The sequence below is a fragment of the Haliaeetus leucocephalus genome, unplaced genomic scaffold, assembly GCF_000737465.1.
Source record: "Haliaeetus leucocephalus isolate CR32 unplaced genomic scaffold, Haliaeetus_leucocephalus-4.0 Scaffold656, whole genome shotgun sequence".
Lineage (NCBI taxonomy): Eukaryota > Metazoa > Chordata > Aves > Accipitriformes > Accipitridae > Haliaeetus > Haliaeetus leucocephalus.
In genome coordinates, this window is record NW_010973092.1 from 10,427,197 (window position 1) to 10,443,618 (window position 16,422).

Genomic DNA, 16,422 nt, shown 5'->3' on the forward strand with positions numbered 1-16,422 from the left:
AGGGCTGAGGCCTGGGTCTGGAGAAGGCGGTTGGTTGGGGTCGGGCCCGTGTAGGGCAGGGCTGGCCCCAAGGCCGGCCGGGGAAGGGAGGCTGTGCGGGACGGGATGGGGAGCGGGGCCCGGGGCCCCCCGTGGGGCAGGGCCGGCGGCCCCTCAGGAGTAGGAGGGCTTCTCAGCCTGGGGCTGCTGGGGACGCCCAGTCCGGCCCGGCCCCAGCCCCGCGGGGGGCTGCCTGCCCCCCGCTCCTGGCCGCCCCGGTCCCGGCGCCTCGCTGGGGCTTGCGCGGCTGCCGGGCGCCGGGAATGCCTGACACGCAGCTTTCCCCCGGCCCTCCCGAGCGGGGAGCGGGCTGGTGTCGTCTTACACGCCTTATATAGCCCGCACCGGCCCGGGGAGAGCGGGGGCACGCTGGCCCCCGGCCCTGCAGCCTCCGCCACCTCCCAGCTTGGGAGCCCGCCGCCCCCATGCGAGGGGTGGGCACGGCACCGGGTCGCCGAAGCTGGCCCTGTCCCCCACCTGGCATTGGCAGGAGGAAGGTTCTGGGGGGCTTCGCGGGGGGGCCTGGCGGCTCTTTCCAGATGAGGGGTGGCCGGGAGGCTGGGGCTGGCCCGTCTGCCCGGAGCCTTGGCCGGCTGACAGCTGTCAGCGCAGCCCTGGCAGGCAGGGGAGCGCCGGGATTCCCTGCCCGACGAAGCCCCGGCTCTGTGTGTGGAGATGGGCTCGCTCCCAGGTAGCATCTGCTCGGCCGGCTGCCGGAGCGCCAGCCTGGCTGCTCTGCCAGGCGCCTCGGGTGGCATCACGCAGCTCCTGCGCTGCTGCTGCTAATTCACCCGGCAAAAACACTTCTGGTTCCCATCCTTCCATACCTGCTGTCACTCCTCTGAGGTCTGAAACAGTCTTGGTTTTCAGTAGTGTGAGTTTCTGGGGTGCTGCAAGGGAGAGCACGTCCTGGGTTTGAGAGAGGGAGAGCAGAGCCCATGGGTGCTCCACTGTGGGTGGCAGTGGGGCTGTGCCTGGCTCTCTGGCACTAGTCAGTGTTAGCCTGGGCCCCTTGGCTCTGACACTGCTGGAGGAGATGCTGATAGATTTGGGGTGCGTCCCTAACCGTGGTGTAGGATGGTCAGGGTGGAGTTACTTCTAGAAACATCAGCTGTCTTCTGCCCTGTCCTGCCAGGCACCAGGCCCCCTCCTCGCCTGCTCTCCCTGCATCGTTCCTGTGTACCCTAATACCAGGATCACACCCTCTTCCCTTGCAGAGATGGGTGACATGGAGTCCTACAAGGTGATGCTGAACGGGCCGGCGCCCTGGGGCTTCAGGCTGCAGGGCGGGAAGGATTTCAGCATGCCACTCTCCATCTCCAGGGTAAGAGAAGCCGAGACCGGTGACACCCATCCTTCCTCCTGCCATGGTGGCTGTGTCCAGGGGGCTGAGGCAGAGCCATGTGGGGGATGCAGATGAGCTGGGGCATTGGGAGTGCTGCGTCCTGCACTGCCTGGCTCTGCGTAACCTCCTTGGTGCCTTATCAGCTGCAGTCCAGCACGGGGGTGTTCCGGGCAGAGGACCACAGCAGAGATGTGAAATGTTGAGCAGCCTCTGCAGAGTCATTCTGGCTGCTGGGGGGGACGGAGGAGGCCCCTTCCGGAGCATGCCTACTGCAGGGGGAGGGGAGCTGCTCACACTGTCTCCAAGCTGTGGGGCTGGCCTCGCGGTCTGCACCCCAATGCTGGGCTCAGCGTCCCAGGACCCAGCTTCTGCCCTCTGCCCTCCCTCCTGCTGCATGGCTCCCAGCTCCGTACCTGAGCTGGCCCCTGAAATGGGCAGGGAGGGGAGGAAGCCTGAGCTGCTGCCCACACTGCTGCCTGCCCTGGGACCTGGCTTCCTCCACAAAACCAGTCCATTTCTCCATCATGAGTGAGAGCCGTTGTGCTGCTGGCTTGTTGTGGCTGAGGCACCTGGCGTGAGCTGCTCCTGGTGTGATGTTTACCCAGGCTACGAGGGTGTGCGGGTCCCTGTCCCTGGGCAGCTTGGTCCCCCGGGTGGGTGCCGGCCGTGGCTCCGGCCACGCAATTGCCTTATAAGCCTTGGAATGTGACTGCATCGTCCGTGCCGCTGACGCTTAGGCAGCTGGCACAGAGACTGCTTCTCGAAGGACAACTTTGCTCGTGGCACCAAGGACTGCGTAGGGGCCTGCCCCCAGCACGAGCCTGGCACCGCGCGCCTGTCCCAGAGGGCGCGGGTCTCCGCAGCACCCCAGCGTGGAGCACGGACCCTGAGGGCACTGTGCGAGGCTTGAGTCGCCAGTGCCGCTGCCCCAGGGCCTGCCGATCTCTGCCGAGCACGCAGAGACGGCTTCAGCGAGTTTATTCTCTAAAAAATGTTTCTCTTGGCTGCGAGCCAGCGCTGAACAAAGGGTCTGGTCGGGTGGAGGAGCCTCCAAGGGCAGGGGCCTTGTGAAGCAAAAGCCCTGCTGTGCGAGCAGGCCAGCACTGCCCTCAGGGCTCGGGCAACGCTGCTGGCCCTGGGCAGGGCAAGCAGGAGCAGCAAGGACATTCCTGGGGGATGTAGCCAGCTTTTGGGGGCTCTCTGGTGAGGCTGGGCTGTGTGATGGTGGGCTATGTCTGATGGGAAGGGGTGACCCTGTTCTGTTCTGCACACCAGAGCCATCCCCAGCCCTAAAACTCCTGCCTGGAGCACGCTGCTGTCCTTGGCCACTGCTTGCCTTGAGCAAGGGCACTGCCAGGCATGGGGCTGCCAGAGCAGGCTGGAGTAAAGTGTCCTGCCGCAGCTTTGAGGGCTGCAGTGGGGTCGTGCTCTGTAGAGCCAGGGAAGCATAGGGGGAAAGCAGCACTGGCACGTGCTTTGGCTCTTGGCTACGTCCGTTGCTGTGACACTACTGGGTGAGCTGCAAGGCTGCTTCAGCTCGGTGGTCGCACAAAAGAGGTACCATCCTGGTCCTCTGCACGCATGCTTCTTGTGGCAAACTGCTCTGCTGGGGTCCTGATACCTTGGCTAGGCAGGCTGTGAGACTGTGGTCCTGAGCTGCTTGCGCTGGAGCCAGGTTAAGGGCTGGCGTCTGGGGAGCTGGATGCTTTGTGGCACGTCCCGGTATCTGCTAGCCAGGGAAGAGGAGAGACCCTCCGTGCTGCAGGCGGGAAGGTGCTGGGGGATGCTGCCTGGGCCTTTGTGCAGGTGCCCCACTTCCCTCTGTGCTGGGTGAGACTCTCTCTGGGGTGCCTGAGCCCTGGACAGGGGTGGCCAGTGGGCATCTTGCTGGGTGCAGTGATGGAGCTATGGGGAACAAAGAACTGGCTGGGCAGAGAGGGGAGGAAGGAAGTCTTGGTTAGCGGGGCTGGGTGGGAAGCAGGAGTGCTGGCACTGCCACGGCTCCTGGCTGAGCTGGCACCTGCCGAAGGGGTTTCCTGGCATGCCAACGCAGAGGGGGAAGGGGAGCGTGGCAGTGCTGGCCGGGCTGGGTGCGGCCGCGTGACGCAGCCTGCTGCACTCTCCCCTTCCCGGGCAGCCGTGTGAAAACCTCTCCCAGCTCCCGCTCCTGCCTCCAAACCCACGCAGCCGCCCCGCGCCTTCCCCAGCCTTCCAGGGCGGCAAGCCAGGGCTTGCAGCAGTGTGGCCAGGAGCCGGCCAGTGCCACTTGCCGCCCAGGGCGCCCTCCTGTGCTGGGCAGGAGGAGCGGGTGCTGGGCAGCGTGGGGGCACCGGAGGGGGTACGCATGTTCTGCCGGGGATGGCAGCGGGATGCAGGTGAAGCCAGGCTGCATCCAGCCTAGGCGTGGGGTTTGGCCTCACCTGGAGGGCCGGTGCTGGTGTGGGGAAGGGGAGCGTGGGGAAGGGGAGCGTGGCTCTGGGGTGGGCTGGGCTCCGCACACAGGCAAGGAGGGGCTGGGGTTCGGCGGCAGAGATTTTTCAGCCCTCTGACAGCGCTGGGAATCTGGCTCGCTCCTTTTATGTTCATGTCGAACAGGACTTGAGGAAATACTTGGTCCAGGTCCAAGCGCCTCAAGTTCTTCCGTGCTGGAGGAGCAGGAATGGCTGCAGCCTGCCCACGTCTGTCTGTCTGTCTGTCAGTGCCTGGGAGCTGCATGCGATGCTCAGGGCCCTGCTCACCTTCGGCTGTGCATCCCTGGCGGGAGGGGAGGGCAGCCTCTGCTTCCCGGCATGGGGCTGACGTAGAGCCATGCCGGGGGCAAGGCACATCCCCGGCACTGTGGCCAGGCAGGGGAACCCATGGCCGTGCTGCCGGCTGCCCCGGCGGGGTGAGGTCTGGGGGAGCGGCGTGGGTGGGTGTCTCCCTGCCCCGGGTGGGGAGCTCCCGCTCCTCTGTGGGGATGAGGTAATGTCTGCGCCTGCCGGCACCGGGAGGGGAACAGGACGGGAGCGCGGGTGGCTGGGGGGAGTGCCCGGGGGGGTGCCTCTCCTGTCCCCCCTCCCCACCCCAGCCAAAGAGCTGGACATGCCTGTGGTTTGCAGCGAGACGTGGGCTGCCTGACGGGCCCTGACTCACTGTGCTCCCTTCCTACCCTGGGACCGTGGGGACGGCTCCGAGGGGTGGCTGGGCCTCCTGCCAAGGCTGAGCCAGCGCCGCTTCTGCCGTTTGGTGTCATGGGGATGGGGCCCTGGGGTGCCGGCATGTCCCCCAGCCGTGCCAGAAGGCAGGGGCTGGGCAGCGCCCTGGGGTAGTGCTGAGCCCTCCACTGCCACCGAGGGGAAGAGGCTGCTCTGGGCCTTGCATGAGGGAGCCTGTGCCCCAGCAGACCCCTGCCCTCATGAGGATGAGGCCGTCTCTCTGCTCCCTCATCGCCACTCGGCTGGCCCGGCTCTCCCTGACTCTGTCTCTCCTGCAGCTGACGCCCGGTGGGAAGGCGGCCCAGGCCGGTGTGGGAGTGGGTGACTGGGTGCTGTACATCGACGGGGAGAGCACCAGCTCCATGACGCACATCGAGGCCCAGAACAGGATCCGTGCCTGTGGGGACAGGCTCTGCCTCACCCTGAGCAGGTAGGATTTGCGGGTCATGCAAACCTGGGGCCCTGGTGTGGCCAGAGCAGAGCCAGGGCACTCTGCCCAGTGCCATCTCCCGGCACCACCATCTCCTGGCATCACTGCTCCTTGCTCAGAGCCTGGCAGCCCCTGGCTGGGCCCAAGGGCTCTGCTTGGCTGGATGAGGCTTAGCTTGGCTGCTGGCCCTCACCTGTAAGCCACAGGGCAACGCCAGCGAGCCATGGCTCCTCTTGGGTGGGTGCTGCATCCCTGGGGTACCAGTATCCCAGTAGTGGCTGGGCCCGTTCCACCACCTGCCCAGTTGTCTCCTCTCTTGCAGAGCCCAGAACCACCTGGGGAAGCCGCAGAAGGTACGTGTCGCTCCTGGCGCTGCAGCGGCTGCGCAGCCTCATCTCAGGGGAGGGGAATCTCTGAGTGGAGGTGGAGAAATGGACTTTGCTCCTGGGACCCGCAGGCTTCTGGGGGACTGGGGTGTGTTTGGAGGGCTGGAAAACTCCCCTTTGGAGGAGCAACTCTGACCCCTGGCACCGCAAGGGATTGGAGGGAGTGGGGTCTGCCCAGTGGGTGCCCAGGCCCTGGCTGCTGCCTGTCTGCGCCCCTGCCAATGCCGGCTGTGGGCAGGGATGCAGAGGGGGCTGACGCAGGGGAGGAGGCCGGGCAGCCACAGCACGGCCTCAGGGGCCCATGTTTGCTAGTGCTGGGGAGTGCCCTGGCATGGGGAGGCAGGGCTGGGGCTGGTGACCAGTGGCTCCTGGACTGAAGCCACCTGCATGCCTTCAGCTTCGTGCCGCGGGACGGTTGTGATCGGCGTGTATGTATGCACCACCCTGCAGCGGGCAGCAGCAAGTGTCTGAGGCACTTACTAATCCTCCAATGACCCTTGGGCCAGGCTTGTGACCTGCTGTTGCTGGGCTAGGTGCCCTGCAGAGAGAGATGCCAGCCTGGTAGAGCTCGGTATCTGAAATGCATGTGCTGTCCAGCTTTCCTACCTGGCTTCCTGCTGCACTGCCTGGCCCCGGGGCTGCCCCTTGCATGCTGCTTGACGTGTGAGCCCGTGTCTGTGTGTTTTGTCTCGCTCAGGACTCACTCCCCTGCTCTGAACCCCTGAAATATAACTTCGCTCCCAGCACCGCCCTCAACAAAACAGCTCGGCCCTTTGGGGCCGGCTCGCCTCCGAACCCACGGCCCGGGCTGGTGACGAAACCCGTGACGTACGCGCCCCTGGCGCCCGCCTGCACCCCCCAACACAATGGGTATGTTGCTGTCCGTCCTGCTCCCTGAGGATTGGGGGGAGCCTGCTGCCCGGCCCTGCTGCGCCTTGCATGCCAGGCACCCATGGGTGGGAGTGGGCAACAGTGCTTGTGCCAGGGTCCCCCGATGGCTGGTGCTGAGGTGGCACAACAGGACTGTCACGCGTGGGGACACACAGCCACGCACGTGCTGGTCCCTTGCTTGGGGACGTGTCAGCCTGTGGGGAGTCCTGTGGGGCATGGCACGGCGATCGTATCAGGACACTCGCTGGTGTCTGCAGCGGCAGAGAAGCTGTGTCTGTGTTGTGGCCACCAGCCAGCGCCTGCGCAGGGATGTCCTGCCAGTCCTCTGGCTGCCAGGACAGGCTGGGCAAAGTGAAGCCCTCGAGCCCTGTGCAGCGCTGTCCTTGCCCCGCTTGCAGGGAAAGAAGCTCCCACCTCTGCGGGCTGCCCACCCGGCTGCCGTGTGTCCTGCAGCTGCCGGTCCCTGCCCCTCCTGCTGAGAGCTGCCATGGTGCCTTGAAACTGGGCAATGTGGGGGGATATGGCCCTGGCTGCCTTGGGCACCCAGGCCTGTTTTGGGGGGCTGAGGGAGGCATGGTCTGGTCCGTTGGCGTCTGCCCTTGCGTCCCAGTGTGCTCCCAGCCCTGGTCGAGCTGGGCATGAGTCTCGGGGGTAGGGGGACTGGTGTAGGCCATAGGTGAGCTCTGGAAACTTCTTGGGTGCTGCGGGTCTAACTTCACCTTCCTTTTTCTTTCTTTCTCTCCTCCCTTTCTCTTTCCCTCTCCCCTACAGGTGCTGAGCCTTGACAAGTCAGTAAGCCTTTTGCCTGCTCTTTCTATCCTTCCTGCATGCCTCTTCCCTGCTAGTGCTCTGATCTCCGGGGCAGGGCCAGCCCGGGGACAGGCAGCACGCACTGCTCTGACCGTGTGGGTGGGTCATTCCTGGCACCAAGCTGTCCCTAGCCTGAAGGGCAAGCGCTGCCTGTCTCTGCCAGCTGCTGGGGCCCTGGAGCATCCTCATGTGTGATCCCTTCCCTCCTCCCTGAGATGTGGCTTGACTGAGCGAGGGCTGGCCAGGGCATGCTGCCCAGAGCCAGGCAGGCAGGTAGCACTGCCATGGGCACCGTAGGTGTTCATTGGGCTCTCATGCAGCTGCCCTGCTGGTAGTTTTTTTGACCTTGGCTTATTCTTGCCCTGTCCTTTCCCCTCCTGGCCCTTGGGGCCAGTCTCAGACTGCCAGGAATCGTGGTCAGTCCTGAGTCAGTCCTTAATGGGCCCTTCCTACATGGAGGAGGAGTAGGGGGTGTGGGCAGTAAGGCAACGTGCGGCGTCTCAGGTACTGGTGTGCTAAGGTTCTGTGCTGGGGGAGGTGTGGGGCAGCCCCAGGGAGGTGATGCTATGGGGATCTGTCAGACTTGACAGACAAATCTGTGACTCACAGGCAGCCCCCGCAGCCGCTGGAGCCCCCCAGCACCCCCGTGTGCGACCCTGTGAAGTTGCGGCTGATAGAGGATGCTGAGGACTGGCAGCCCCATACCGGGACCTCCCAGTCCCGTTCCTTCCGCAAACTGGCCCGGCTGATGGGCACAGACAGCAGTAAGTTCCCATAGGGCCCGGCACTACCTGGCTGCCTGGGGGTGCCCAGCTTTGCCAGGGCAACTGGAGCCGGATAAAGGCTGTGGTGCATCATGGCACTGGAGTGTTGGTTTTGGCCCCATGTCGCTCCTTTGGGGCGACTGAGTCAGTGGGAGCTACTGGGGCTGTGCGTGGGCTCATGGTGCTGCCGCAGGACTGGGGCTGTGCTCTGCCCTGTGGCCAGGCAGGGCTGTGTGTTGGGGTATTAGGGCGGTGGGAGGAGAGGTCGGTTTTCCTGCCTTTCCCTTCCTACTGTCCCTGGGCCTTGGTTGCTGCAGACTGACTCTGTCTCCTCCTTTCTCTCCTGTTGCACTCAGTGGAGGATCGTGAGGATGAGCTTGTTAAAAAGCCCAGGTAAGGGGAGCATGTGCCAGGGCCGCAGCAGGAGCTGTATACAGAGCTGCATGTCCCAGGCAGGATTCTGGGCATTGCTGGCACTGAGTTGGGGAGGCTGAGCTGCACCGTGGCCTCTGGGGCAAACAAGTTCTGGAGGAGGCTGGAGGCACAGGGAGAAGCTGGCTTAGGGATGTTAGGATGTTCTGGGCAGTGCACGGACCTTGGTAGAAGGGCCCATGAGTCCAGCGTGGGCTGCAGGGTGGCTGGGCACAGCTGGGTGAGAGCCACTGGCTGGTTTGCCCTCGCTGCTTGCTGTGACTCCAGGGAAGCTCTTTACCTTGTTGTTTCTTCTCTCCTCTCCTCTCCTCCTCGTCTGTCCTCCCATTCCCTCTCTGTCCTCTCCCTCTCCCCAGAGCTGAGCTGTTGGTGGACCTTCAGAGCCTGCCCTGTGCTTCCCCTGCGACGGGCACCGCCAGTGCTCAGCCACTGCTCTGACCGTCCCCTTGTGAGGGTCCTGTCCAGGCACCCACCTGCCAGGCAGGCTGTCCCCAGACGGGGTGTCCCTGTGCTGGGCAGGATCTGCTGGGCACTGCTGTCACTAAGCTGGGGAGTCTGAGCTGCACCATTGCTTCTTGAGAAAACGGCATCTGGACGAGGCTGGTGACACCGGCAATGCTTTGCTGGGGGTCTTGGGAGGTGCTGGGCAGTGCCTGGACCTGGGGCACAATGTCCTGTGAGCCTGGTGTGGGGCTGCAGGGCGGCTGGGCAGAGTTGGGTGAGTGTCACCGGCTTTTCTGTGGGGGGTGGCTGGGAGGCTGGTCTGGAGTGAATGCTGCCAGCTTCTCTGTGGGGCTGCGGGTGTGTATGGGAGGGATGCACTGAGCCATGGGTCAAACATTGACAGTTGTGCCGCCATTTTTTCCGATGCCACAGGGATGCCCGCGGGTCTGGCTGGGGCACAGGGGAGCAGTGGTGAGTGCTGGGGTCTGGCAATGGGGTCAGTGTGTTTGAGGGCACCTTCCGGAGCGCTGCCTTGTGCCATGGTGCTGGGCAGGGTACGTGCATGGTGCCGGCTGAGCACCTGCCCTCTGTCACTCACAGGCAGCCCCCGCAGCCGCTGGAGCCCCCCAGCACCCCTGTGTGCAATCCCGGAAAGTTGCGGCTGATAGAGGATGCTGAGGAGTGGCAGCCCCACACCGGGACCTCCCAGTCCCGCTCCTTCCGCAAACTGGCCCGGCTGATGGGCACAGATGGCAGTAAGTTCCCGTAGGGCCTGGTGCTGCCTGGCTGCCCAGGGGGTGTCAGACTTTGCTGGGGTAGCAAGAACCTGGTAGAGGCTGTGGGGTGATGTGGCAGCAGGGGCTTTGGTTTTGGTTTTTGGCTGAGCCAACAGGAGCTGCCCTGGACTGTGTGTGGCGCAGGCTGTGTGTGGGTACGTGGTGGTACTGCTGGACTGGGGCTGCGCTCTGCCCCGTGGACAGGCAGGGCTGTGCGTTGGGGCAGGAGGGTGGTGGGAGGAGAGGTCGGTTTTCCTGCCTTTCCCTTCCTGCTGTCCCGGGGCCTCGGTCGCCGCAGACTGACTCTGTTTCCTCCTTTCTGTCCTGCTGTGCTCAGTGGAGGATCATGATGATGTGTTTGTTAAAAAGCCCAGGTAAGGGGAGTGTGCACCAGGGCGGCAGCGGGAGCTATGGGGCTGCATGTCCCGGGCAGGACCTGCTGGGCATTGCTGGCACCGAGCTGGGGATGCTGAGCTGTGCCGTGGTGTCCCGGACACAGCAGGTCAGGGGCAGCTGGTGGCACTGGCAAAACCTTGCTGGGGGGGTTGTGATGTTTGGGCAGCACCTGGACCTGGGGCACAATGTCCCATGAGCCTGGCGTTGGGCTGCAGGGTGACTGGGCAGAGTTGGGTGAGTGTCACCAGCTTCTCCCTGTGTGGGGACAGGGAAGGGAGCCGACGCTGGCGGGGGGCTGTTCCTTGCCCTGTGCAGCCTGGCGGGGGTGGTGCACAGCGCCCGTTTTTTTGCCTTCACCTCTCCACAATGTCTCCTGCCCTGGCACCGTGATCGTTGGGTCCTAGCCCAGCTCGGTTTACTCTGCCATAAATAAATGTTCCTGGTTTTGTAGCTGTCTCCTCCTTGTCTTTGCCCTGGAGAGGCACAGAGCCACCAGCTCTCCCTCTGTCCCTGTCCCCACTCTTGGGTGGGCTGTGCCTTTCTGGCCCTGGCTTGCCCTGCCTGCTCCCAAGCCCAGTGCTGGCAGCCTGCTGGGGGGCACAGGCCTTGCCCCTCCCAGGACCAGCCTGGCCCTGCCTAGCCGGCAGAGATGGCAGAGCCCTACCTGTCCCCAGCTCTGCTGGAGCTGGACCCCAGGGCTCCCCGTGCCGGGTCAGGTCCAAGCCCTTCTGCACCCCAATGAGGCTGGGGGTGACCATTGTGTGTGAGCAGATAGCCGGGGTTTGTGTGGTCCCCAGGATCCCTGATCAGTCTGGAGCAGTCCAGAGCTGGCTGTGGGACCCCAGCAGGCCTGTGCTCCCTCCCACCGCTCCCCAGACCACCGCAGTGGGTGCCAAAGACCCTGGGGGTGCTGTGTCTTCGCAGGGCTGAAGGCGCTTGGCTTGGTACCCCATCGCCAAACCAGCTACCAACTGGGCACGGGGGCTTGGCTGGCTCCTGCCTGCTTGTTGGGGTGGGGGGGCCCTGCCTGCACACATAGGGCAGCGGGGGCAAGCGGGGCAGGCTGGATTAACTGCTTGTTCTGTAGCCAGGTCTCCGTGCTGGACCCATCCCCGGGAGCAGCAATGAAGACTGAGCCGGGACTGGGTGAGCAAAACATTTCCTCTGGGCTTGGGGGTAGAGGCGCGGAGGCACTAGGGGATGCTGCTTCGCCAGCCACAGGCGCCGGGGGGGCTGCCCAGGGATCGGGAGCACTGTCCTGGAGACTTGTGTGTGCATGCAGGCCCCAGGACCCCCGCCGCCACCCCTGGCCCTGCCAGTCGCCCGCCCTGGGCTGTGGACCCCTCGTTTGCTGAGCGCTATGCCCCGGACAAGACGAGCACGGTGGTGAGCAAGCACAGCCAGCCGGCCACGCCGACCCCCATGCAGAACCGCAGCTCCATCGTGCAGGCAGCCCAGCAAGTCCCCGAAGGGCCCGGCCGCACACCCCTCTGCTACAAGTGCAACAAGGTCATCAGGTGAGCCCTGGCCACCACCGCCGCCACGCCAGCATCCTGGGCCCCAGCATGGCTGACGTGGCTCTGTCCTGCCGCAGGGGACGCTACCTGGTGGCGCTGGGACATTATTACCACCCCGAGGAGTTCACCTGCTGCCAGTGCAGGAAGGTGCTGGATGAGGGCGGCTTCTTTGAGGAGAAAGGCTCCATCTTCTGCCCCAAGTGCTACGACACGCGTTACGCACCCAGCTGCGCCAAGTGCAAGAAGAAGATCACTGGGGTGAGTGTCCCTCAGCCTGCCCCACATCTCCTGTCTTTGCTCCCCACTCACCTACAGGTGCCTGGCTCTGTCCCATCCCATCCCATGGGATCTCTTGTCCCTTTCTGCCCTGGCTGGGGCTCCCCTGCAGTGCAGGGTGGTCCTGCCCCCAGCTGACAGCGGTTCCCCTCCAGGAGGTCATGCACGCACTGAAGATGACCTGGCACGTGCAGTGCTTCACGTGCGCTGCCTGCAAAACTCCCATCCGTAACCGTGCCTTCTACATGGAGGAGGGACAGCCCTACTGCGAGAGAGGTAGGACCCAGGGACCCCATGTGTCACCCCCACCATGGCCCTGGGGCACCAGGCACTGTTGGGGCTCAGCAGCTGCCCACAGGCATGGGGTGTGAGCTGCCATGCACTGAGGGGCTCCCCCTGGGCCATGGGGAATGCAGGCACCCCCCTCCCACAGCCCTGAGCCCTCCATCCCGGTCCTCCCCTGCTGCCGGGTAGTGCCATCGCTCCCATGTTGCCATGGCGATGATGGAGGATGTACATCAAAGGCGAGTGCTGCATCCTGGGAGATGAGGTTTGCCTCCTCCCTGCAGCGTGGTGGCAGCCGGGGCCACTGCACAGCACAAACATCTCACCCGGGTGTCTCGGGCACCATGCCCCCGGGGCTGGCAGCGAGTTGTCCCCAGGCTGTGCCTGTGGGCTCCTGGCTGTGCTCCAGCCCTGCTTCCCTGGGATGAGGGGCTGCGGTGCCAGGGAATGCTGACCTGGGCTCTGCCTCTCCTCGCAGACTACGAGAAGATGTTTGGCACCAAGTGCCGTGGCTGTGACTTCAAGATCGATGCTGGGGACCGGTTCCTGGAGGCGCTGGGGTTCAGCTGGCATGACACTTGCTTCGTCTGTGCGGTGAGCCATGTGCATCCCTCCCCGGCTGCTGGTGGGGGCTGTGACTCTCCCTGGCAGTCGTGCCCTGCGTGGGGTATGCCAGCAGCACGGGGTCCCTGCTGCCATGAGGTTTTCCTCACTTGTGTCTGTGCTGGTGGCTTGGGAGCCTGCTCTGAGCCTCCTGCTCCCTGGTGTCTGTGCAACAACCAGTGCTGAACCCTGGGCTGTGGGGGGACCTGGGGGCTGGGTCAGCCCCCCGTGACCTGACCACCTGTGCTCTCTTCCCCAGATCTGCCAGACCAACCTGGAAGGGAAGACGTTCTACTCCAAGAAGGACAAGCCGCTCTGCAAGAGCCATGCTTTCTCCCACGTGTGAGGGGCGGGAGTTCAGTTGTGCCCACGCGTGCCCCTGGCCCTGCATGCTCCTCTCCCCCCCCTGCCCCCGCCCCAACCTCCGCTGACCCCAGGGAGCCAGGCTGGGCCCTCACCCCTTCCCCTTGCTCCTGCCTCTTTCCTAGCAGCTCCTGGTCCAGCTCCAGCAAGAGGCAGTGCTGGGTCCTGAGCCCCTTATAGCTGGGTGGCTTCTTCTGCACCCCCTAACTGGCACTAGGAGCCCCGGTAAGGGGACGCTGCATGGGTCTCCTGCTCCCCAGCCACACAGTGTGGTAGCCACGGCCGTACCGAGGCTGGCACAGCAGGGCTGCTCCCTTGCTTAGCTGGGGCCCAGGTGCCTGGCAGCTCAGTGCCGGGGCAGGGATGCTCCTATAGAACATCCCTAAGAGGGTGAAGACCAGCCCCCTGCCAAGCTCTCCCTGCCTTCCCTGCTGCGTGCTTAGTGTGTGGGGCTGGAGACCCGGCCCTGCTCCCCTGCCAGGGCCCTACCTGCACAACCCCCCGGCCACCCTGCAGCCTGCTGCGGTGGCTTCCTACCCCAGCTGAGTGCCAGAGGGGTCTGTGCCTCGTGTCCCCCAACCCAGCTGGCCTGCTGCTCCCCTGGGGCTGGCGTGCGGCAGCACCCCCAGCCCAGCCGTGCCGGGGAGCAGGGCAGCGTGCCAAGCCCACCCCAGCCATGGGCTGGCAGTGTGTGCTGATGGCCGGCCGGCTGGCCGGCTCCCGCAAGGCTCGGGCACGGCTTCCTACCAAAGAGTGCTCTGCCACCGCCGTCCCAGGCCTGTAAATGCCTCTCCCAAACCCACACTCTCCGGTTGGGCTGCCGCTGATGTAGCCACGGTGCTTTTAGTGCCTTTAATAAACACTTCTCTGCAAGTGCCGGCTGTCTTGAAGCCTGTGGTTTCACCGAGCGAGGTGCGGCCGGCTGGGAAGGTCACGCTCAGCCCTTGCCCCACTCGTCCCCTGGGCCTGACTCAGCTCCTTCCAGCTTTCCGGGGAAAATCTTTGCCTCTGATCTCCCCTCCTCTGCCTGACCCCTCATGTCACCTGGGTCATCCCTCTCTCTTTGTAGCAGGCAGGACAGCTGACGGAGGCGGTAATTAATCTGGGGGGCAAAGCTGCAGCAAGGGGCAATGGGGCAGGTGTTGGACCCTGCAGGGGGGTCCCTGCTTGCCTGGCGGTGTTCCCCAGTCCCTGCTGTGCCCTGGCCATGAATCCTGTGCAGGGGACAAGAAATCATGGGGCACGCGTGAGCCACGTGCACCAGCTCTGCGTGTGCGTAGAGCAGCCAAGCGTTCACTCATGCGATGCAGCTGCTGTCCCGAAGGACGGGTGCGAGGCCACGCCGGCACCTCCAGCTGGAATGGCCTTGGAGGGCAGCGGGTGCGGGGAACAGCCGCTCCTCCCACTCTGCTCTGGCAGCTGGAACGGTCATTAATAATTGCAGCTCTTACCATGATGAGCAATCATAAGGAAAATTGTCTTGCTAATCTACTGGAAGGTTCTGCTGGGGGCAGGAGCTGGCTGCGGGAAGCCAAATGCCTCCCAGCATCACCCAGAGCTGGCCTGTGGCTGCGGTGCCACATCTCCTGGTGCCAGCTGCAGGAGTGCAAAACCCCATCAAAGATGGGGAGGGGAAAGCAGGAGTGATGGAGGCAGACTGGGGCTGGGCAATGGGACAGTCACACTGAGGACTAGCAGGCCAGGGTGGTGAAAAGGGATGGAAACCGCTGGCACCTGCCTGGCAGGGCCAGGACGAGCAGGGATGTGGTAAGTGCCCAAGTGTGAGTTCCAGCTGCGCAGCCAAGGTCAGGGGACGCGCTGGGGAAGGTGAGGTGACTGCGGCCCCACGTGAGCAGCCACCGAGCCAGCCCTGGCTCAGCTGGGACAGCAACCTGTGAGTGGAGGGCAGGGAAGGGGTAAGGGAAGGCAGCCATGCGGGACAGAGCCTGCTGGGGTAGCACGGCCTGGGAACAGGTTGTGCCAGCTCAGCCCTGGGGTACCTGGCCTTGGAGCAGGGCAGAGCCGCGGTGCCACAGCCAGCCTGCCTCTCCCTGAGGGAGAACCAAACTTCTCCCTTGTGCTGTTCCAAGGCTGGCACCCACTGGGGGATCAGCCCCTTCTGGTTGGTGCCCTGTTGCTTCTGGTCCCTACTGATGACACCTCTACCACACAAGGTGCCTCTGTGCTTTGCCAAGAGCCGCTCTTACCCACCAGCTCTGCGCACCATACGAGGAGCTTGTGCACAGGCAGCGGAAGGAGGGTCTCGGGTGGGCTGTGGAGGTGGAGCCTGGGGAGGGGCCGCAGCCGTGCTGCTCTGAGAACAAAGCCTGGCGGCAGCAGGCTCAAGGCTCCCACCATGTCCCCGAGCGGGGTCCCACCACATCCCCAAAGCCAGCTGAGCTGCTTGCGGGGCGCCTGCCGCAGCCCCAGCCCCCGCGCTGGCCCCGGCAGCTGCTCTACAGCTGCTCACAAACTCTTGCAGCCTCTTAGGGCGGCTCCGGCTCTGGCCTGGCTCAGAAATGCTGGTGCAAGGAGGGCGTGCAGGCGTGGGGGAAGCAGGCAGCACAGGCAGGGCCTGCGGAACAGTGTCCCGTGTCCCACTGAGCTTGGGGGGTTCATCCACAGGCTGCTTTCAAGGGCTTGGTTGGGGAAGGGCCATGCCGGCATCAGCTCCAACCTGCAGGAATCAGGCCCTGTACGCTCCCCGCTGTCGCTCCAGCACGGAGGCCCCTTCGGCACGGTTCTGGTCCGGGATGCGGGCATTGCCGGGGGTCGTGAAGGCAGGGTGGGGCAGGGCGATGCTGCCTGCCCTGGCAGGAGCGTGCAAATCCAGCTGGGAGCCCCCGCAGAGCCCTGTGCGGGTCAGTGCAAAAGCAACTTTGTGGGTTCAAATGGAGGCAAAACCTCCTGGAAAACACGCTATCCTGCACAGCCCGGCAGGGTCTCAAGGGGACTGGGGGGTTTGGGAGCAGTGGGGATGAAGGGTCAGGCGGGCAGCAAAGGGGCCCCCCACAAAGGCTGCGCTCACTGACAGCTTGTGCAGCAGTGAGGGCACGGCCGGGTGTGTGGGGCAGAGCCCACGGTGCCGCATCCATGGAGGGGAAACCTCAGGGCACAGGGGCTCGGGCCAGAGGGGAGCTGAGGGCACAGGGTTCCCGGTGTGTCGTGTCCCCAGGGTGGAGGTGACATGGGACAGGGGAAGGTCTGGGGTGCGGAGGAGCAGCCGGCATGCGAGGTCCCCAGGGTGCAGGGTCCCCGGGAGGGGGTAGCACAGGGTGCCGGACCCCAGGGCAGAGGAGAGCCCAGGGTGCGGAACCACCCGGGGTGCAGGGTCCCAGGAGGGAGCTGAGCCGGGGTGCAGGTTTCCGGGCTTCAGGGTCCCTGGGGCGGGGGTATGGCCCGGGGGGCTGGAGCACACCCCAGGCTACAGGGTCCCCGGGGTGCAGGATCCCGGGGGCGAGCCGGCCG

General features: G+C 64.8%; 2 protein-coding genes across 2 annotated transcripts in view; both read left to right on the forward strand.

The window, feature by feature from the left end:
- The first annotated feature begins 1,206 nt into the window (after positions 1–1,206).
- Positions 1,207–13,759, forward strand: PDLIM7 (PDZ and LIM domain 7 (enigma)). Its single transcript, XM_010579231.1, has 13 exons — positions 1,207–1,363; positions 4,860–5,011; positions 5,334–5,364; positions 6,095–6,204; positions 7,708–7,862; positions 8,219–8,257; positions 9,427–9,493; positions 10,998–11,056; positions 11,193–11,427; positions 11,505–11,685; positions 11,859–11,979; positions 12,467–12,582; positions 12,851–13,759. The coding sequence occupies exons 1-13, from the start codon at positions 1,259–1,261 to the stop codon at positions 12,935–12,937; spliced, it is 1,458 nt and encodes a 485-aa protein (XP_010577533.1). The 5' UTR covers positions 1,207–1,258; the 3' UTR covers positions 12,938–13,759.
- DBN1 (drebrin 1) overlaps positions 13,631–16,422 on the forward strand; it is a 13,555-nt gene continuing 10,763 nt past the window's right edge. Inside the window, exon 1 of the mRNA XM_010579232.1 lies at positions 13,631–13,734. Coding sequence (XP_010577534.1) covers positions 13,631–13,734 — 104 coding nt within the window. The remainder of the gene's footprint in view (positions 13,735–16,422) is intronic.

What these genes read in the sequence shown, in the direction of transcription:
- PDLIM7 (XM_010579231.1), top strand. Translation starts at nt 1,259, where the DNA reads ATGGGTGACATGGAGTCCTACAAGGTGATGCTGAACGGGCCGGCGCCC. An exon ending in GCTGATGGGCACAGACAGCA is followed by an intron (nt 7,863 to 8,218) that starts GTAAGTTCCCAT and finishes TGTTGCACTCAG; the next exon opens with TGGAGGATCGTGAGGATGAG. An exon ending in ACAGCCCTACTGCGAGAGAG is followed by an intron (nt 11,980 to 12,466) that starts GTAGGACCCAGG and finishes CTCTCCTCGCAG; the next exon opens with ACTACGAGAAGATGTTTGGC.